The following is a 23,374-nucleotide window of genomic DNA, read 5'->3' as shown; positions in this document are numbered from 1 at the left end:
TCGGTGTGAGGGGGTATGTTGGAGATCCCACATCAACTAGAGATTAGGACATTTCATAGTTTATAAGTGGGTGCAAACCTTACCTTATAAATCGGTTTTATGAAGTTTAGTTAGGCTTAAAGTCCACTTCTTAATACTCTTCAATGCCAAGTGTGTCAATGACATACATTTCTCAATCTGTGGAGGTTCATAGTCCATGGATTCTTGATTCAGGTGCCTCAAACCATATCTCTGGTAACATTTCTTCATTATCCTCCCTTTTTTACCAAAATATCCTATCTTGTTACATTTGCCAATGGATCCAAAGTGGCATCTCAAGGAGTTCGCCAAGTTTCTTTTTCTCCTTCTCTAAATTTATATTTTGTCTTGTTCATTCTTCATTGTCCTTACAATTTAATTTCTTAGAGTCAATTGACTCGTTCTTCAAACTGTTTTGTGACCTTTACTGCTAATTTCTTTGTTATACAAAAAACATGGTACGAGTCATCTTATTGGAGAAGGACATGTGTCATATGTCTTTATTATCTAAAACCAAGTCCCTTAGTGTCTTGTTTTGAAACTCCAACCCCTAAACTTTTGGATGATCGTTTGGGTCGCCCAAGTTCTACCACCTTTTCTTACATACCAGTCGGGCATAAATCACTCCTTCATCCTTACCTAAAGATACCTATTTGTGACTCATCCTCCACCACCAGATTCTCATACTATGGATCCTTTATCCTCATCACATTCTCCTAACTCTGACCATGCTTGGCCTATTACTCTTAGAAAACGTATTCAATCTACTCGTAATCCATATCATGTTTATAACTTTTTAAGTTATCATCATTTCTCCCCTTCATATTCCTTAGTTGTTTTCTTCTTGTCCACCATTATTTTTCCTAACAATGTTCATGAGGCACTTGGTCACCTTGGATGGCGACAAACCATGATTGATGAAATGCATACACTTGAATAGATTGATACTTGGGAGCTTGTACCTTTTCCTCTTGGTAAGAAGCCTGTGGGTTGTAGACGAGTTTATGTTGTTAGGGTAGGTTCTACGGGTAAAGTAGATCATTTCAAAGTTCGTCTAGTAGCTAACGGATACACTCAAATTTATGATCTCGACTATTGTGATACTTTTTCTCTTGTGGCTAAGATCAACACTATTTATGCTTTTCTTGCTATAGTTGTCATTCACCACTGACCTCTTGAATAGCTTGACATTAAGAATGCATTTCTTCAAGGTGATCTAGAGAAGGAGATTTAAATGAAGCAACCTCTTCGATTTGTTTTTCAAGGAGAGTTTGCTTTAGTTTGTAAATTACATCCGTCTTTATATGGCTTAAAGCAATCACCTCGAGTCTGGTTCGGTAAATTTAGTCATATTGTGCAGACTTTTCGATTGACACGAAGCGAGGCATGTCATTTCGTGTTTTATTGTCATACTTCTTCTGGGAAATGTGTTTATTCTATATTGGTGATATTGTTATTACTAAAGATGATATCACTAGAATTGCACAATTAAAAAAGCATTTATTTAGCCACTTTTGGACCAGATCTGGGCTATCTAAAATTTTTTCTTGGTATTGAAGTAGCACAATCAAAAGAATGTGTCATCATTTCAGAAAGAAAATATGTTCTTGATATTTTGAAGGAGACCGGCATGAAAAATTGCAAGTCCATTGATAGTCATATGGATTCAAATGAAAAGTTACTAAGAGACCAAGGTGACTTTTCTCAAACCAAGAGAGATATAGAAGGTTGGTTGGAAAACTCATTTATCTTACTATAACAAGACTTGACTTTTCTTATCTAGTGGGAGTTATAAGTCAATTTATGCAAAACCCCCACATTGATCACTAGAATGTTGTGATTAGCATTCTCAAATATGTATAAGGGAACCCAAGATAAGAATTGTTGTATGAGAACAAGGGAAGTACTCATGTCTAGGGGTATAAAGACGTAGATTAGGCTGGTTGTCCCATTGATAGGAGATCAACCATAGGATACCGTGTATTCCTTGGAGGGAACCTTGTATCTTGGAAAATTAAGAAACAAAGTGTTGTTGCTTGATCAAATGCAGAAGTTGAATATCGATCTATGGCCCTAGCTACATGTGAACTTGTGTCAATTAAACAATTCCTTCAAGAGTTGAAATTAGTAGATGAAGTTGTATTGTGACAACCAAACAACTCTTCATATTACCTCCAATCCGGTACTTCAGGAGAGAACCAAACATATAGAGATTGATTGTCATTTTATTAGGGAGAGACTGTTGTCCAAGGATCTTATTACTGAGTTTGTCAACTCTAACGAACAACTTGCAACCATTCTAGCTAAATCTCTAAGAGGACCTAGGATTCAATTTATATGGTCCAAGCTTGGTGCATATGATCTATATATTCCAACTTGATGGGGAGTGTTGAAATGTAATGTTATTTTTATTTTTTTTTCTTGTGTTCCCAACTTTAGGGTTAGTGTTTTAGGCAAATGCCTTGCCTTTTCTTTGTATATGATATATATACATAAATAAAAGTCCAACAGTGTAGGTTGAATACACTATCTTTCAGTCCTCTTGTTAGTTCAAGTGATGTGATACATAAGACAATGCACTAACAACCCTTTTTATAGTAATCTATTACTCATAATATTTGTCCTCTAAAATATTTTGTAGATATTCTAACACTCAAAATAACATGGAGGCTTAAATATGTTTTTTTGTTCTTGAAGTATAGTTGTACTTTTTTATATCTTTACAAAAACAATTCTTAACATCGGGTGCCTGTAACTGTTTTTTATTTTGGTCCTTGTTATTTTATTTTAGTCCTTTTAAATATCTATTTTTATGATTTAGTTCTTGTTATATGTAGATTATTTGCTTTTAGTCCCTCAAATATTTTCAAGAGACTAATTCAAAACTAACAAGATATTATAAGGACTAAAATTAAAAAAATAGATATTTAATACGGACCAAAATAAAATAACAAGTACCAAAACTTCAAAAAAAAATTTACAGGGACTAAAAGTCATACAAGGTTTAGGAATCAAAACCAAAATTTACCTTATTTCAGTGCAATTTGAAAGGATATTTTGACAGAGAAAGCAAGTTAGTCATTGAAGATTTTAATCACTCTTGGAATTCAAGGCATGTTTTTTTATCACTTACATGTGTTTTATTGTCAACAAGCCATGCAAATTAGAAGAAATTTAAATAAAAAATCAATTTCATAAATAATACCTCTACATAGTAGCTGAATGCTAACTTGCTAATCAGCAGCATGATCCAGAAGAGGGTGTACCTACCATAATAAAATATATTTAAAGTCATAAAATATGAAAAGATACTTAATAATACAAGCAGCAAATATTATGATTTAATTAAATACCCAATCATTAGTCTGATCAAATTTGAAGGGAAAAAAAACTATTGTCTCTATATGGGCCAAAATACTCTTGTAAAACATATGACGAAAACCCTAAAAGGAAGTTGATAGATATATTAATCAGTATGTCTTTAACTAGGAAAGTACGTGCATGTTTGAATATTTTTGGGGTAAAAAAATATTTGTTCTTAGCTTCTTGAAAAAGCTTTAAGGAAGAGAAAAATATTATTTTCTATTGCATAATTAAGAGATAATTATTCCGTAATTAAGTGTCGATTTCATTCTCTATTTATTAGGACAGAGACAGATTTGATATCTTTTAGTGATTTGATTTGATTTGTATAACTCTAATTACCTATTATTTCTTTCCTTAATTAGGTAAACGATCTATAAATTGAGACTGTAATCACATTTGTAAACACATCTCAGAAATACATTTCATCTATTTCTTTCAACTTGGTATCAGAGCTTTTAATCTGGGAGACTCTTGCTTCTGTAATCTTTTCTTTTTCTTCGGAGCAACTTTCATTGCTGCAATGCAATTATTTTTCTGGACAACCTTCATTGCTGCAACTTTTTTGTTTTTTCTCCGTTGACCACCACTTTGTGTCGCTGACTACCACTACCACCGTCGGCCGCCAACCATCGCAGTTGACCACCGCTGTCAGAAAAATTTTCCAGCAATTTTTTTCCAAACAGGACCACCACCAGTCTTTTTCTAATCTGCAAAGCCGAACCAGTTTTGTCTTATTGTTGTCAACTCTTACCGATGTCGGCTTAAAATACAACCCCTCTTAGCTCCAATGATCTGCAAGTGTTGCAAAGCAACTATCGTCTTAATGGAAGCAACTACCTACAAAGGGAAAGAAGAAATTAAATCACCTAAAAGGGAACCCTCCATCCAATTCCGATCCTAAGTATGAAGACTGGGACGATGAAGACTCTCTTATCATGACTTGGTTATGGAATTCTATGACACCAGAGATTAGCCAAAATTGTATGTTCTTCTCCACTGCTAAGGAGATTTGGGAAAATCTTTGTTGGAGATACTCTATGAAAAAGGATATTGTAGCATGTTACGAGATAGAAAACAAGATCTTCAACACCAGCCAAGGGAGCCTTTCAATAACAAACTACTATGGTATGTTGAATAGTTTATGGATCGAATTAGAACAATATCAAAATTTGAAAATGAAGTGCACAAATGACTCACACTAGCACAATTCCTTGAAAGGGTGTGAATATTTAAATTTCTTTTTGGATTGAACTTTGAATTTTATCCAATTCGGCTTTAGATTTTGGGTAAGGAAAAACTCCCTTCTCTCTCAAAAGTTTTTCACATTGTACGAGGGAAAGAAACTCGGAGGTCAGTAATGTTGGATGGGGGCCACTTTGTTGATAGTTTAGCTCTGGCTGTTGGAAACTCTGTTGATCATTCAGCTCTGGCTACTAGCAAGGGCCCTATAAGAGGTCCATTCTCTTCATTGGGAAAGCCTCCCACAAAGGCTAATCGTGATGATCGTTGGTGCAACTATTGTAAGAAGACGGGTCGTACTAAGGAAAGGTGCTTCAAACTTCATGGAAAGGAGAAGGTCTTGGAACGCACCAGAGGATTCAAAGATACCATACAAAGGCATGCTAATCAAGCATCATCTGACTTTGAAAGTGTGGCGAGCCTACCTTTCCCTCAAATAGCAGAGAAGGTCCCAACTTTTAACAAAGAAGAGTTGCAACATTTACGAGCTCTCATGAACTCTCTTAGTAAGACTAGCTCTTGTTCTTTAATCATGAGTGGTAAGAGTTCTAGGTTCTTATCCTTTAATGCTTCTAGTACTGAGAATATCTGGATTATAGACTTTGGTGCTATTAATCATATGACATCGCATTACAATGCCCCATTACTTATTTTTCATTCTACAATGCCTTATCTTGTAACCAACATATTACTGTTGCTAATGGTTCCAATACCCCATTACTAGTTGTGGTAACATCCACCTTCAACCTTCCTTTCCTTTGAAAAATGTTCTTCACGTTCCCAAACTATTTAATAACCTCTTGTCTACTCATAAAATTACCCAATATTTAAATTGTACAGTGATATGTTTTCATTCCCATTGTGTTTTCCAGGATCTTGCCATAGGGAGGACGATAGGAATTGCTAAAGAGCAAGGCAGGTTATATACAGCAGGAATAAAATAAAAAGTGTGCTAGACTGCAGGCACACACTTCTAATATTCAGCAAGGTACTGAATCTTGGTCATCCTCTCAGATATGACTTCAACACAGACGTCTTGGTCATTCTCCTTTTAGTACCCTAAAGTCCTTATTTCATACTTTATTACAAAATTATCAGTTGAGTCTTTTCATTGTGATGTTTGTCAGTTTGTTAAACACCATAGAACAACTTTTCTTCCGAATAATAATAGAAGTTCTAAACCTTTTGATCATATTCTTTCAGATGTATGAGGATCTTCACCTATTTGTAATATCTCGGGTGAAAAATGGTTTGTTTCATTTATTGATTATTGAACTTGGGTCACCTAGATATTCCTCATGAATGATAAGTCTGAAGTTTTTCACTTGTTTGTAAATTTTACCGAATGGTTCAAACACAATTTGAAAGTCCAATTAAGAGATTGCGTTCTGATAATGGAAGAGGAATATGTGAACCAACACCTTTCCAAGTTCCTTAAGGAAAATGGAGTTGTTCATGAATTAACTTGTGTGGACACTCCTCAACGAAATGAGGTTTGCTGAAAGGAAAAATCGTCATCTCCTTGAGGTTACTAGAGTTTTACTTTTCCAAACTTATGTTCCTAGATCTTATTAGGGGAAAACAATCATGACTACCACTTATTAGATCAATAGATTACCCTCTCGGGTTCTAGAGGGTGTTAGCCCTGTTCAGCTTATGACCATATTCTATCATTTTTATTCCCATTATGACTAGTCTTCATAGTCGTGTCTTTGGTTGTCCTGTTTTTGTCCATGTTCATAGTCCTTATCGGGGTAAGTAAGAACCTCAGGACATCAAATGTGTCTTCATTGGTTATGCCTCCAACAAAAAAGAGGAACAAATGTTATCACCCTTAAAGTCGTAAAATTTATGTTTCCAAGGATGTCACCTTTCATGAAACAGAGTCCTTCTTTCCTAGTTCTCAACTTCATGGGGGAGAGTATTCAAGAAGCTGAGATCCTTGAGTGGTCAACTTTTCCTTTGTTGGAGGATTTCATTCTTAGCAAAATGATAAAGACCCTACACCAACATCATTACCAGAGAAGAATAATGAGGACAAATATTTTGGGAAACAATATCAGCGAAGGCAACAGGAACCCGTCCTGGTTGAATAGAAACTTCAATTGTCCAAACCGAATGTAAGAACTTATACCCGTGAGACTCTTGAGTACACCTTAAATCCTGTTTTTGAACCTAACCTAGATGATTTACCAATTGCCTAGAGAAGAGAAAAAAGATGTGTCAAATATCCCATATCCCAATTTGTGTCTACAGAAAAACTTTCTATGCAACACCAGAGTTTTCTTTCAGCTATTAATTTTATCAGAATCTCTATATCAGTACAAGAAGTCATAAAAGATAAGAACTGGATTCGAGCCATGAATGAAGAAATGAGTGCATTAGAAAGGACCAAATGATAAGAAGGTAGTGGGTTGTAGGTGGATATACAGTAAGTATTAGTCAGATGGCACACTGGATCGGTATAAGGCAAGGTTGTTTGAAAAAGGGTATACTCAAACCTATGAGATCGATTATGAGGAGACTTTTGATCCAGTGACAAAAATGAATACAGTCAAGATTATTCTCTCCCTGGAAGCGCACTTTGTTTGGGAGATGCATAAATTTGATGTTAAAAATGACTTCTTGCATGGAAGCTCGGAGGAAGAAGTATACATGGAGATTCCACCTGGTTATGGTGCTATTAATGAAGGGAATAAGGTGTGCAGACTTAAAAAAGCCCTATATGGTCTTAAACAATCACCTCGTGCTTGGTTTGGAAGGTTTACTCAAGCTATGGTATCTTTAGGTTACCGGCAAAGCCAAGTTGACCATACTCTGTTTATAAAACATTCTCAGAATGGTAAACTTACAGTACTTTTGGTCTATATAGATGATATGATTATTACAGGTCATGATGAGATTGAAAAACAAACTTTGAGGTTGAGAGTGACTGCTCAATTGACGAAGGATCTTGGGAAACTGAAGTACTTCCTTAGGATAGAGGTTGCTTACTCTAGACAAGGCATCTTTATTTCTCAAAGGAAATACATCCTTTATCTCCTCAAAGAAACTAAGTTGGGTTGTAAAACCACTGAAGTTCCAATAGAGCAAAATCATAAGATTAGGAATGATGAGGAAAATTCAAAGGTGGAGAAGACACAATATCAAAGACTTGTTGTGGGAAAACTCATTTATCTATCACACACTAGGCCAGACATAACTTATGCAGTTAGTGTGGTTAGCCAGTTCATGCATGATCCAAGAGAAAGGAACTTGCAAGCAGTAAATATAATTATTCCGTACTTAAAAGCCACTCCAGGGAAAGAATTGCTATTCAAAAAAGGAAAAAAATTATTCATGAAAATATATACTGATGTTGACTATGCAGGATCAATTGCTGATAAGAGATCTACCACAGGCTATTGCATGTTTCTGGGTGGAAATCTGGTGACATGGAGGAGCAAGAAACAAAATGTAGTTGCAAGATCAAGTGCAGAAGAAGAATTTAGAGCCATGGCTCAAGGGGTTTGTGAACTATTATGGATGAAGATCATACTCGATGATCTCAAAATAAAACATGAAGTTGCTATGGGTTTGGCGTGTGATAATATGTTCGTCATCAATATTGCACACAATCCATTTCAACATGACCGAACAAAGCACGTAGAGATAGATCGACATTTCATTAAGGAGAAGTCGGATAATAGTCTTATAGCCACCAAGTACATCCCTTCAAGACTCCAATTGACAGATATGTTTACTAAGAGACTTCCCACAATTCAAAGATCTTACTTGGAAGCTGGGAATGATAGATATACATTCACCAACTTGAGCGGGAGTGTTGCATAATTAGGAGATAATTATTCCGTAATTAAGTGCAAATTTCATTCTCTATTTATTAGGATAAATTTGATATCTTTTAGTGATTTGACTTGATTTGTATAGCTTTAATTATTTCTTGCTTTCATTACCTATTATTTCTTTCCTTAATTACCTTGAAATCCTCCCCCCTCCATCCCACAAAAATAACTGGATTCAAAAAGGAAAATGATAAGAAATTCTCACTCACTTTAGCAGTGAGAACATGTTCTCATGCATGCCTCTTCCTACATACAATTTTGGCTGCAGCATAGTCAAAGTTAGACAAAGCACACCAAAACCATATTTCAATTAGAAAATATAAAGAAATGAAAATATAAATACATGAAGCATCTGTTAGGTATTTCCACAAAAAAATAAACAAATAAATGAATATGTTGCTGACCTGAGCCCACCACATCAAAATGGTAAGGATTCGCATATTTGAGCGCTCCAATTTTCTCCGCAGAGGAGGAATGAAAAAGAGTATTGTACCCACTATGTTTGGACACATATATAATACAACAACATAGGTATAGAGGGACTGAGGCCCCCAATCCCCAGCCCAACTAGTGACAAATTTGATAAGCCCTGATGGATTCACTAGTGAACTGGAATAACAGATTGGCAAAACAACAACCCAAACCGCTGCTACCACAAATTTCAAAAAATATCGAAGCAACTGAGTAAATTTCATGTTCTTCAATGCATTCCATGTCAGAATAATATCAAGAGTCACTGCAGATAAAAGATATGAGATAAAACTTAATAAATGATACCAGCAATTCCAATTAAAACAACATTAAGAATATAGTCATTCAACATTAATAAAGTCATAACACAAGAATAAAGTACCTTGAAGAAAATTGAGAAAAGCGTATGTAATGAATATAGTCATAACATTTCTGAAGACATCTTCATCAAAAAACACCCCAACAGGTCCCAAGGAACTCCATCCTATGATAATCATTGCCTGAAACAAATACTTCCATATTTGAAATAAATTTTGCATGGTGAAGTTTAAAAACGTAACCATATCTCTGGAAATTTAGTTAAAGTCAACATAAAGAACATTCTACAAGTCCAAGTACTACAATTACCTGTAAAGCCAATATAAAGAATATCCACATTCGATCAAAACTCCTATACAGATGCAAAAATGTACGAACTTCAACAAAATTTGTTTTGGGCTTCCTCTTACCAACTCCAGTGTTGGCTTGGCTACGGCGCTGTCATTAAAATTTGTACATTAATTAAGGTGTCTTTCAAAAAGAAATGCAAGTTCATCTAACCAGGTGAGTATAAAGTTGCTTATAATCAATGCAGCAATTTTATTAGTGTGGAAGTAAAATAGAAGTAGGCTGCAATTAATGTCTATTGAACACACTAGGGCAAGGAAAAAGAAGTAGAACAAGTACAAAAATCAATACACAAATTGTTGCATAATCAGGAGAATTATGTTGTAATTAAGTGCAGATTTCATTCTATATTTATTAGGACAGATTTGTTAGAGATTTTATTTTATTTGATTTGTACAGCTTTAAACACCCATTATTTCTGGCTTTCATTACCTATTATTTGTTTACTTAATTAGGTTGTAAAACAGTCTATAAATAGAGACTGTAATCACATTTATCAAATACACCAGAAATACATTTCATCTATTTCTTGCAACTTGGTATCAGAGCGATTTAAAAGTCTATCCTAGCGAGTGTTCGTTGGGCCTAACGTGTCACCCGCTATCGGACCGTTATCGGACCACCCATAATATGTTGTCCCACGCACGAGCTGTCACTCTCGGCGTGAGGGGGGTGTGTTGGAGACCCCACATCGACTAGAGATAAGAATATTTCATTGTATATAAGTGGGTGCAAACCTCACCCCATGAGTCGGTTTTATGGGGTTGAGTTAGGCTTAAAGTCCACTTCGTAATATGGTATCAGAGCTCCTGATCTGGGAGAATCTGCTTCTGCAATATTTTTTATAGTAGCCTTAATTGCTGCAACTTTTTTTTCCTTATCTTTTCTCCATTGACGACCTTCCACCGCCGCCGATCGCCGGAAAAATTTTTCAGTGACTTTTTTTTTATGAACAGGACCAAATTTTAGTTGGTTTTGAGGTCTCATGGACTCCCTTAGTAAGACATCTAGCTATTGTTCCTTCATTATGAGTGGTAAGAGTTCTAGTCTCTTATCCTTTAATGCTTTTAGTACTGAAAATATCTGGATTATAGACTCTGGTGCTACTGATCATATGACACCTCATTCCTCTTCTTTTTCATCCTACACTGCTTCATCTGGTAACCAATATATTATTGTTGCTAATGGTTCCAATACCCCCATTACTGGTCGTGGTAATATTTACCTTCAACCTTCATTTCCTTTAAAAAATGTGCTTCATGTTCCCAAACTATCCAATAACCTCTTGTCTATTCAAAAGGTTACCCAAGATTTAAATTGTGCAGTAGTATTTTTTCCTTCCCATTGTGTTTTTCAGGATCTTGCCACTGGGAAGACTATTGGAATTGCTAAATAGTAGGGCAGGTTATATTATTTACAGCATGAAGAAAATAAAAAGTGTGCTAGACTATAGGCACACATTTCTTATCTTCAACAAGGCCGTGAATCTTGGTCATCCTCTCAGATATGGCTTCAACACAAACGTCTTGGTCATCCTCCCTTTAATACCCTAAAGTCCTTATTTCCTGTTTTATGTACAAAAGTGTCTGCTGAGTCTTTTCATTGTGATGTTTGTCAGTTTGCTAAACACCATCGGACAACTTTTCTTCCCAATGGTAATAAAAGTTCTAAACCTTTTGATCTTATTCATTCAGATGTATGGGGACCTTCACCTATTCCTAATATCTCGGGTGCAAAATGGTTTGTTTCATTTATTGATGATTGTACTCGCGTTACCTGGATATTCCTCATGAAAGATAAGTCTGAAGATTTTCACCTGTTTGTAAAGTTTTACAAAATGATTGAAATACAATTTGAAAGTCCAATTAAGAGATTGCGTTCCGACAATGGAAGAGAATATTTGAACCAAAACCTTTCCAAGTTCCTTCAGGAAAATGGAGTTGTTCATGAATTAACTTGTGTGGACACTCCTAAACAAAATGAGGTTGCTGAAAGGAAAAATTGTCATCTTTTTGAGGTTACTAGAGCTTTACTTTTCCAAACGTCTGTTCCTAGATCTTACTGGGGGAAGCAGTCCTGACTGCCACTTATTTGATTAATAGATTACCCTTTCGGGTTTTAGAGGGTGTTACTCCTATTCAGCTTATGACCACATTTTATCCTTCTATTCCCGTGTTGACTAGTCTTCAGAATCGTTTCTTTAGTTGTCCTGCTTTTGTCCATGTTCATAGTCCTTATCGGGGTAAGTTAGATCCTCGCACCATCAAATGTGTCTTCATCGGTTATGCCCCCAACAAAAAGGGGTACAAATATTATCACCCTCAAAGTCGTAAAGTCTATATTTCCAAGGATGTCACCTTTCATGAAACAAAGTCTTTCTTTTCTAGTTCTCAGCTTCAGGGGAGAGTATTCAAGAAGCTGAAAATCTTGAATTGCCACCTTTTCCTTTGTTGTAGAATTTCATTCTTAGGGAGGATGACAAAGACCCTGCACCAACATCATTACCAAAGAAGAATAATGAGGACAAATATTTTAGAAAGCAATATCACCAAAGGCAACAAGAACCCGTCCTGGTCGAACATCAACTTCAATTGTCTGAACCGGAGGTAAGAACTCATACCTGTGAGACTCTTGAGGACACCTTAAATACTGCTTTTGAACGTAACCTAAATGATTTACCTATTGCCTTGAGAAAAGAAAAAATATCTTGTGCCAAGTATCCTATATCCCAATTTGTGTCTACAAAAAAACTTTCTATGCAGCACCGGAGTTTTTTTTCAGCTATTGATTCTATCAGAATTCCTACATCAATACAAGAAGCCTTAAAAAGATGAGAATTGGATTCAAGTCATGAATGAAGAAATGAGCGCATTAGAAAGGAATGAGACTTGGGAGATTGTAGAGAGACCAAAAGATAAGAAAGCAGTGGGTTGTAGGTGGATGGATATACACAGTTAAGTAAAAGTCTGATGGCACACTGGATCGGTATAAAGCAAGGTTGGTTGCAAAAGGGTATACTCAAACCTATGGGATCGATTATGAGGAGACTTTTGCTCCAGTGGCAAAAATGAATACAGTGAGGATTATTCTCTCCTTGACAGCACACTTTGGTTGGGCGATGCATCAATTTGATGTTAAAAATGCCTTCTTGCATGGAAGCTTGGAGGAAGAAGTATACATGGAGATTTCACCTGGTTATGGTGCTATTAATGAAGGAAATAAGGTGTGCATACTTAAGAAGGCCCTATATGGTCTTAAACAATCACCTCGTGCTTGGTTTGGAAGGTTCACTCAAGCTATGGTATCTTGAGGGTACTGACAAAGCCAAGGTGATCATACTCTGTTTATAAAACATTCTCAGAATGGTAAACTCACTCTACTTTTGGTCTATGTAGATGATATGATTATTACAGGTGATGATGAGATTGAAAAACAAAATTTGAGGGAGAGACTGGCTGCTCAATTTGAGATGAAGGATCTTGGGAAGCTGAAGTACTTCCTTGGGATAGAGGTTGCTTACTCGAGACAGGGCATCTTTATTTCTCAAAAGAAATACATCCTTGATCTTCTGAAAGAGACTAGTAAGTTGGGTTGTAAGACCACTGGAGTGCCAATAGAGCAAAATCATAAGATTGGGAATGATGAGGAAAACCCAAAAGTGGAGAAAACACAATATCAAAGACTTGTGGGAAAACTCATTTATCTATCACGCACTAGGCCAGACATAGCCTATGCAGTTAGTGTGGTTAGCCAATTTATGCATGATCCAAGAGAAAGACACTTGCAGGCAGTAGATAGAATTATTCAGTACTTAAAAGCCTCCCCAGGAAAAGGATTGCTATTCAAAAAAGGGGAAACTTATCCATGAAAGTATATACTGATGTTGACTATGCAGGATCGATTGTTGATAGGAGATCCACCACAGGCTACTGCATGTTCTTGGGTGGAAATCTGGTGACATGGAGGAGCAAGAAGCAAAATGTAGTTGCAAGATCAAGTGCAGAGACAGAATTTAGAGTCATGGCTCAAGGGGTGTGTGAACTATTATGGATGAAGATCATACTTGATGACCTAAAAATAAAATATGAAGCTCCTATGGGCTTGGCATCTGATAATAAGTCCGCTATCAGTATTGCACACAATTCGGTTCAACATGATCAAACAAAGCACGTAAAGATAGACCGACACTTTATTAAGGAGAAGTTGGATGATGGTCTTATAGCCACTGAGTACATCCCTTCAAGACTCCAATTAGCAGATATGTTTACTAAGGGACTTCCCACAAAACAATTCGAAGATCTTACTTGCAAGTTGGGAATGATAGATAAACATTCACCAACTTGAGGGAGAGTGTTGCATAATCAGGAGAATTATGCTGTAATTAAGTGCAGATTCCATTTTATATTTATTAGGACAGATTTGTTAGTGATTTTATTTTATTTGATTTGTACAGCTTTAAACACCCATTATTTATGGCTTTCATTGCCTATTATTTTTTTACTTAATTAGGTTGTAAAACAGTCTATAAATAGAGACTGTAATCACATTTATCAAATACATCAGAAATACATTCATCTATTTCTTGCAACTCAAATAAATAGCTATACATGAAATTCAGCCTGAGCAATATGTTATATACATACATGACATATCCAATTTAAGAAAGGCCTCCACCTAACTACTTAGCTATTAGGAGAGATGGACCTTCAAATATCTAAAGAAATATAATACTTACCAAAAGTGTATCCTAATCCAAATATTTGAAGCCGGAATCATTCATGAGGGTGCCATGAGAATTAGCACTTCATATTCGTAGTTATAGGATTATTCTTGCTATAGCCCTTTGTTTCAATGTAACTTCCAAAACATAATGGCATCTTTTGAACTATTTAACCAATCCTAGCTTGTGGAAAAAGGCCTGGTTGATGTGGCTGTTCTTATATCTTAGGGATTAAAATGTCTTAATAAATAAAATCGTTCTTAAATAAAGGGGTAAAATAAGATATTATTAGGCACATTGGCATAGAGTATAAAATATGGCACTTAACATGAGATGAGAAATTATTCAAACAAATAGAATATAAAGTAAACGATATACTGAAATAAATTTTCTTTTATTCTAACTACATCCCATACATATTTGAGAATTTGACAATTGGAAAATAGCACATATATACAGAAAGTAAAGGAGAGAGAAAGAGAACATAAACAGACCCGATGTCTTGTTTGTGTCTCGTCTGAATGCCTAAAGAAATCTGCTTTGGGATCCCATGGCCATTTTAGATCTTCAAAACATTTTTTAGACCTGGAAAAGGACCAGTTTGAGCTTTGTGTTATCCAAATGCATATAAAAATATCACTGTTCAAGAGTTTTAAATATTTGATAAGTAAAAGTCTAGTGAAATGTTTACCAAAAGTATTCATTAAGATCATCATAGTTTCTCCAATTGGAGTGACTTGCCTTGCCTTTGTTGTTTCTCTTTGCTTCCTTTTTCAACAAATACAGAAATAAGTTTCAGGCAACATATGAAAACACAACAAAACAAGTTCCAGACAACATTTGAAAACGTACTGCACATCATACTGACCTTCATTAAAACTTGATAAATAGGACTTATAACTTCCCTCAGAAAATATTCATCATCACGTCCTTCTACTAGCTCAGTGCTTCCAGTTACACGAGAGGGATTCTTATCTAATATTCTATAGACTTCATGGCACATCTTTTCAAGGAAATAAAAGAGAGAATTATTAACATGGCGTCAAACCATCTAGCCCATGTTTGCTATGTTGCTTGGTTAAAAAATGAAATTGAAAGTAAAATTTTGTGAAACTATAGGGTCAGGATCAGTGGTATAAGGTAAAAGAGTTCCTACTACTAGAATTAGAAAGAATGATGCGGGAACTAGGTCTGTCATTAGGTGAAACTTCAGGCATGTTCAGAACAGGTCTGATATTGATATGGCTTTTGCTTTGTAAGTTGTTTGAATGTTGAACATTAATAATAGATATTCTATTATCTATTTATGATTGAGCACTAGGATATAATTTATGCGGTAGAAGGTAAACACTCTTACAATTTTATGACTTGTTTTTACTTCCCCTCCACAAGTACACCTTTGTGTTTGAAAATGTTACATAGCTTCCCAAATCAAGTATAAAGAATTCCGGCATATGCAGTGTTTTGAAAATTAACTGGGAAAAATCTCCATTCCACAAACTTTCTTTGGGGTTTTCACATGAAGGTATTTTTTCAAACAAATTTGATTAGAACTTCATGAGAGAAATGATACCCTGAAGAAATCCTTTTCCTTTCAAAAGACATTCAGCTAGAAAATTAATTTATGAATAAGAAAGTGAATCTTGTGCTGAGTATACAAAAGGTTTTGCCTATTAGAATGACTTTTGGTAAATAATTAGAATGATATTGATTCTTTAATCTAAAAATAGAATCTACGATGTTCTTTTTATTCATGAAATTAATTTCAATGCTGTCATTCTGTCTAAGAAGAATAATTCAAGACATTAAACATATTGATATGTATGGTTACAGATGGAAGCTATAACACTTATGTTATTGATGGAGATGAGAAAGATGGTAAAATTATAATTTAAAAGATGTAACAAAAAACATTTTTCTAACCTAATGAAGCACAAGCTTGTTATGAATAATTAGAGCATGAGATTAAGATGGTGGACTCACAGTGCAGGCACAGCAGAATAGAGAACTTACATGATGGAAAATATAGCAAATGCATTCAGGCATAAAGCGGATATTCGAAGCTTCTCCCCATATTAGAAGATAAAGTGCAATATATATCAGCTCTATCTGTTCCAAGTCATAATCTTCTAGAAACCTAGTGTTAAAAAATTAACCCCAAAATGAATCAATGAGCTCTTGTTAGTAAATAAACACAGTATCAAATGCAATTTAGAGTATGCTTGGATAACGGTTTGGAGAGAAAGGGAAAGGAGGGTTCATTTAAAGTTTTAAATTGATAGCTATAAAACATTTATATAAAACAAATAATACCTAAAAAAATTTCTTTTCATTTAAAGAAAATGTTAATTTAAATTGAAAACTTAACCTTTCTTTCCCTTTCCAACTCCTCATTCCAAATATACTCTTAGGGTACAAATCTTTGGGTTTTATTATCCCAAAAATAAAACATTCAATTACCTAAGATTGGATTCACAACGCACATAATGACACCATGACTCATAATTTTTGAAAATTGTTCGCATCAACTTTTCTATAGTTTCTACATGAAGCTGCAGCAAGCTTTGTGTTAGCTTTTACTATGATAACTGGAAGTGTAATTACACTCTGAAATTTAGCATCACCCTGTCCATTAAATATGAAAAAAGATAGAAAAACAATAGTTCACCTGGGAAGATGATTCAACCCTGTCCCGTATATTCAAGTTAGCAAGTAATAATATAAGGTGCTCCCTTTGATTTGCCACATTTCCTTTCTTCATATCCCAAAAGAGAAGGAAACAGTATATCAGATCATTCACTAGAAATGTGCATGACAAATATACCTACCTGTATTTGTCATTGGCTGATTGCAATAAAAATTGAAAAGTATAACTTTCGTACAAAGGATAGATTCAAAATGAAATAAGAAAGGGTCAGCTAAATTGAGCTCTTCAATCCCTTTATAAATTTATTAATAAAAGCTCATCAAAGAAGCCTAGCTTTCAAATAAATGACTAATACTTGTTCATTTGCCATGATTGTGGTGAAAAAACCTAATGTCATAAAAGGTTCAAGGAGAATATCTCCATTGAAAAAACACTGACATTATGCTTCAGCCAAAAACAGACAAACCTGCAAATGATTATGCTCTAAGCATGCTCAGACATATTTTTATTACCAGAGAACAGCGAAAAATCTATTCTGAGAACCCTTCTCAAATTCGAACCTAAGTTGAAACTATGGTTCATGCCTATGAAACATCGCTTTTTCTAGTCATTAATCATTATGGTGTTGCTTCCAGATTAGCCATACGTTAACACAAATTCAACTGAGTGCATATTTGGTAACACTTTTTGGGGAGAAACAAACTATATTTCAAAAGCTCTCTTGATAAATTGGTAAAAAACAGAAATCATTAGTTCTCTTAAATATGCTTAGCAGAACATATAAAATAAACCCACAATCCACCCTTTTGAAACTAACCCTCATGCGGTCAAAAAATGGAATTCCTTTAACAAATAGGAAAAACTAAAAATAATTCCATGTCTCCAATAAATACAACTTCTAAAACCCAATCATCACTCTCAAAATCTCTTCATCCACCACCACCAACTTAAACCAAGAACTAATAATGAATGTAGCACCTTATTCACCTACATTTGTAACAAGGACAATTTCCAATCAAAGTGAAATTAGGAAATAAAAAGGCGAGGGACACAGAGAAAATCCATTACCTGAAACCCAAACACTGAGGCAATCCAATCAAGTATATCATTCACTTTTTTAAGCCTATCGGTAGGTGTTGTATAATCATCATTAGATGCATCAGGTCTTGCACGAATTATGGGCATTGGAAGATTGTCCACTTTAGATAAAGCAAGAATTGCTGCTTTGATCTTTAATTTTCAAGGAAAGAAAGAAAGCAGATTAAAACTTTAAATTTTCAGCGAAATTATATCATTAACAGAAGCAAAAGAAACACTATATCCCAGACACACAAACCTCCGGAAGTTCCATGATTGCTGGCCTAACACCAACAGCATATAATGGAAGGATGTTATAGTGTTCATATTGTCCTCTCTTATGCTCAACATCCTCAGCATACCTTTTTGTCTGTCAATAAAACAACATCCTTAGTCCAGGTCCTGAGCTATGCTTCGAGAATTCTAAAATTTTAAACATGGTAGCCTAGTAAAGCAAAACAAACCTTCTCCTCAATATTTGGTGGAGCTACCATAGTCTTCAGCACTTCATACAATACGGTGGCAATCTGAACATTCTTGGCCATCTCCTCACTACAAGAGCAACATCAGAACAATAAAACATCATATTACAATTCACAAAACTTGAAAGAACAAGATTTAGATCAAGCCTCACGGTCTTTGGCTAAATTCTCCATCCCGGATTTTCTTCTCATAGAAATGTTGGTAGTAGGTTTGCAGCTCCCTGGCATCACTTCTTTGAACAAGTTTTTCTGTAAGCTCCCCTTCCTGCAACCAAGAAATTTAACAAATGTGTAATACATAAACTACTTGATTTTTATTTCCATGTATCAAGTAAGAAAAGACTGCTCTTCTTATTTGTAAATGATCGATCAGTATAATCATTGTATAATGTTTTTCCTGATAAAAAGAACTTTATTAAAATGAAAAAGAGAAAACCCTATCAGGCTGAGAGTAATATATAAAATATAAATCAATGGGACACCCATCATTACCAGCATATAGACACCAGAGGAAACAAAACAGAACCTTCAATAACTATAAGAAATGTAAGAAAATAAAAATAGCCAGTGTACCTTTTCGAGTTTGTGCAATAGGTAAGTCTTGAACTGACGAACACCACGCCCACTTGATGTTGGATCCATTGTGTGGGCCTTCTCAAATGCATGGAAGCGACCTAATTTAACAAGCAAACTTCAGTACCATATACTCTTCTCTGAATAGAAGATAAAAACACCTTTTAGATACTGAAGGAACACTTCCATTCTATATATTATTGATTCATTTCTCTTTTAGGTGTTGACTTTGAATTTGTGTTCACCATCAAAGTAACAATTCTGAAAGCAGAATCTGGCTTTAATGTGACACTTTGCAATAACTAAAAATGGTTTTTTGTATATATTTTTACTAAAATTTATTTTGTTATACCCTTCCTCTTCTTAGTTCTGTTTGGATTATGTTAAACAGACCAAACATTTAGGTTCGTCAAAATTTCCCCTAGAAAAAAGGATTTTAGAGAGTAGTTGAAGTGGATCTCCCTCATGAAGGCTAGACAGAAATCGCTTAGTTTCTGCCCGAAGACTTTGAAATCTATCTATGAGTAACCACATGTTGTTCTTTTGAGAATGAACTGAAACAATTTAAAATAAGTGACAACTGCAGTCACCATTCATTTTTCATAAACAAAAGCCTTTTATCATATAAGTCCAGAACATAGTTTGAAGTAAACATATATGAAATTGTTTTACAGAGTATTTATCAATTTAAGAAACAAAAAGGAAAAGAAAGGATGTCAGTTTAGCAGAAAATCTATCTGCACATTTTTACAGGAAATATTTCTCTAACTAAATGCTATCACAAATCACAAATGATGATAGTATCATAAACAATATAAAGACAACTTTAATTTTTGTCTTCGTTAAGTAGTGCATGTCAAGAGAGACAACATGCAGAAGAGTTACCAGAGGCTTTGGTGTTCACAAAATTGCTCTAGTGGCTATGCATGCTTGGTTTATTTAATTTTGAGAAAATAATCATTTTTTTCAATAACTCTTGGAAAGCTTTAAAAACAAGTAATTTTTTCTTGTAAATAAGTTGAGCTAAAGAAGCAATCATTCCAAATAATATAGCCAAATTGTAAAAGGGAGAAATATTAGTATGTGTTAACTAGGTCTGCAGTCATAAGGACAACATTGGTGGTGAAATGCAATGCTAAAGATATAAGCATCCGCTGTAAGGGTTTCAATCAATCAATTAATGAAAATGAACACTATTTTAACTTGATAACTATTGCTGAATTTAAATTCAATACTGTTGTACCTCAATTTCATGAATATTTGAAGTGCCAACAGCTTACTTTCTTTTGTCCACTAAATGATTTTCATTGAGTGATTATTAGGCCATTTTAATTGTTCATTTCCTTTTCCCTAAGAGGATTCATTTCCCCGTCTCCTGTGACTTCATAAAATCCCATCACCAGTTACTACTACATTCTTATGGGGTCAGTCAGGAACAATGAATTCAGGCTACACATCCTTTCATTATGAAAACATGTGGACTCTCTACCACTTTGCCTAACATTTATGATATATAGAGTTGAGAGAGGAATTGAGAAGTAGAGGGACAGGAAAGTTTTAAATTTTGGAAAACATTTCAAGGGACTCTTACTTTTTTATATTCAGTGCAGTGGTAATATCTCAGTTACCAGCCACTTCTATACTTGGAAGGGTGTTTACTTCCCTTATACATGATCATATTATTTTCATTTAGGCTTGTTTATCAAGCTCTTCTTTTAACATAACACTATTTCAAAGTCCAATCCAAAGCTCATACCAAATTTTGTATTTCATTTGGATAGCAGTACTCAACAAGATAAGCACTAAAGCTCTGTTGGAAAGCCAGTGATGTGGTTTAACATGGACGCAATCTGCCACTTATTTTCTTGTTTCCTTATGATGATCATTTAATGTGTGAGATGAGTGCTGGATGTGGCCTCTCAGTGTGAGCTGGTAAATTTTCTATTCTCTTTTTTTCTCTCCCCTCAAAAAGAGTTTAACTACACATGTAAACCCTTTATTTATAATCACTCAAACCATAATATAGGGAAACCTAATAATGACTAATAATGGAGAATATCCCTAATTATAAGCCGTACATATTTCCGTAATTACTAAGATCAAATCATATATTTTTTACACAACTTTTTTAACACCCCCTCCAATAAACGGTATAATCATGCAATAACATGAGATACAAATCTTATATTAAGTATTTTATTTGTTAATTTTGGCAATTTGCAACTCTTAATTAGAATACCCCAGCCTTAACTTTTGCACTGTTCTCTTCCATAATAAAAATTATTCTTTCATTCTAAGAAATGAAGAAAAGAAAAAGACATATTGCCCAAAACATCCAAAGGAAATCCACACAGCCTTATATACTTCTACTTCCATACACAAAATCCAACCATCCTGGTGAACATTCCCCGTCATTATACACCTACTAACAACACAACACCTCACTATTTGCACACATCAAGCAAAAATTAAAAAATAAATCATCAAAACAACCCAATGAAAAAATACTCACAAAGATAGGCAACTCTGGGATTCTCCTCCTCAATCTCAAGGGCTGCTCTGAGAATAGGCACAAGCACAGCAAGTGAAGAAGGCACAATCTCACTGTCCACCACACCCTCTTCATTTCCCAAGTCCACATTTCTCGTAGGAGCCCTCATGATCTTCTTTGATGGCTGCCTACCAATCTCAAAAGGAGTCTTTGTCCCACTGGTGCTGGCCATGGTCCTGCCACCAACACCACTACAGCAAATGCAACAAGGTTCAAGATGTCTTCCACAATTTCCTTCTTTTTTTTCTCCTTCACCACCCAGAAAGCACCACAGGTATTTGGGTTTGAGTGAAGAGTGAGGGAAGGTAAAGTTGCCATCTTTTGTACTGGGGTACAAGAAGGAACCAAAAAGATTGATACTTTGATTGAGAGAGAGGTTTTGGGATTGCTCTGGGAGCAAGGGAAAAGGAGGGAAACAATAAATAAATAATTATCAAAATAAAGAAAAAGAAGGGAACAGAGGGTGATGCAGCTGCTACTCCTTTTTTGCTGAGTGCTTTTTCTTTTGGTGATAAATAAAAAAAGGAACAAACCAGAAAGGAAAGCTCACACTTCACACATCAGATTGCAATTTCATTATTTTTTGTTTGGTTTGTTCTTTTGTGAGAAAAGTGAGAGTCTTTGAAACTGTGATTTGACGAATTGTTAATCCTTACATGCCAAGGAAGCTAAGCTAAGAAGGACCTTGGAGTTTGTAGTTGCTATCAATCATTGTGTTTGTTACGGAAAACATCTAACAAAAAGAAAAGTGGTTTGAGAGAGGAAAGTCTACAGTGTCACTCTGTGTATGTGCTCTCTGTTCCTCACCAATCCTAGAATTATCACAGCATCTTTGTTTGTACTAAGTTTCCCCAAGATTTATATGCTTTGATTGGATTGTCTTATTTTTGTACTTTTAAAATGAAAAAAAAAAAAGATTAATAATAACTTTGGTTCAATATTTAATCTCCTAATTAATCTTATAAATTTGAAAAAATAAATCAAATTAAAATAATATAATATTAGTCTTTTGGTTTTATTGTTTAGAGATTAAAATAATTTTGAAAATATGTTTAAAATTTTCAAATTTAATGTTAGAAACTAATATATTTTCTTAAGTTTGAAAAAATGAAATGAAACTTCTAATGTAAAATAAAAAAAAAATAATGAGATCTGTTATTAATAAAATAAAACTCAGAACTTTTAATTAAAGTTTTGAGTTGAGTCACTAAGAGGCATAATGCAAAAAATATAAGGCCTAAGCAAATAGATCAGTAGATCCTTCCCGCAGAAAATGCATAAAATAGTAGATGCCCTGTGTAACTTATGCATTGTTATATATAAGTAGACGCTTAGGTTAATATAAGAATAAATATTGTATTTAATTTATTACATCCTTCTTTGCTTAAATTCCTTAAACAAATTCTAAATCTGGAAAATCATAAGATTTCATTTTGGGTAGTGATATTCTTAATATGTTCAAGAAGTCTTTCCAAAATCCAATTTAGATATAGCTTATAAAAAAATAATATATTTTAAGTTCTAAATTAAAATAAGAAAATACATATTGAGACTGTTTATATATTCTTCTAATGATATTGTTCAATGGAGTGTCTAATAAAAAAAATGAAAGGAACGTCACATCTTATATGTACTATACTAAAACTAATTTTCATACATCCAATACATCAAACATATTATTTTATGCTTCAAATAAAATACTAAATTGAATGATACTTAAAA

The 23,374-nt window shown here is 34.5% G+C and overlaps 1 protein-coding gene and 1 pseudogene across 1 annotated transcript in view; one reads left to right on the top strand and one right to left on the bottom strand.

Moving 5' to 3' along the window:
* Window positions 1-22,486, bottom strand: part of LOC137831122 (callose synthase 7) — a 35,109-nt gene extending 12,623 nt beyond the window's left edge. Inside the window, exons 1-17 of the mRNA XM_068638664.2 lie at window positions 21,614-22,486; window positions 19,102-19,202; window positions 18,681-18,793; window positions 18,511-18,598; window positions 18,306-18,416; window positions 18,038-18,199; window positions 16,991-17,077; window positions 16,783-16,874; window positions 16,336-16,459; window positions 15,191-15,325; window positions 15,014-15,090; window positions 14,817-14,907; window positions 9,564-9,692; window positions 9,319-9,436; window positions 8,870-9,201; window positions 8,675-8,727; window positions 3,224-3,284 (exon numbers count right to left, since the gene is read on the bottom strand). Of these exons, the coding sequence (XP_068494765.1) occupies window positions 3,224-3,284; window positions 8,675-8,727; window positions 8,870-9,201; window positions 9,319-9,436; window positions 9,564-9,692; window positions 14,817-14,907; window positions 15,014-15,090; window positions 15,191-15,325; window positions 16,336-16,459; window positions 16,783-16,874; window positions 16,991-17,077; window positions 18,038-18,199; window positions 18,306-18,416; window positions 18,511-18,598; window positions 18,681-18,793; window positions 19,102-19,202; window positions 21,614-21,824 (2,085 nt within the window). The 5' untranslated portion in view covers window positions 21,825-22,486. The remainder of the gene's footprint in view (window positions 1-3,223; window positions 3,285-8,674; window positions 8,728-8,869; window positions 9,202-9,318; window positions 9,437-9,563; window positions 9,693-14,816; window positions 14,908-15,013; window positions 15,091-15,190; window positions 15,326-16,335; window positions 16,460-16,782; window positions 16,875-16,990; window positions 17,078-18,037; window positions 18,200-18,305; window positions 18,417-18,510; window positions 18,599-18,680; window positions 18,794-19,101; window positions 19,203-21,613) is intronic.
* On the top strand, window positions 1,599-2,467 carry LOC150027247 (secreted RxLR effector protein 161-like; annotated as a pseudogene).
* Window positions 22,487-23,374: the final 888 nt, after the last annotated feature.

The sequence above is a fragment of the Phaseolus vulgaris genome, chromosome 6, assembly GCF_051622355.1.
Source record: "Phaseolus vulgaris cultivar YP4 chromosome 6, ASM5162235v1, whole genome shotgun sequence".
Classification (NCBI taxonomy): Eukaryota; Viridiplantae; Streptophyta; class Magnoliopsida; order Fabales; family Fabaceae; genus Phaseolus; species Phaseolus vulgaris.
Note: the sequence above shows the minus strand (reverse complement) of the source record. Positions and strands in the feature narration are given on the sequence as shown.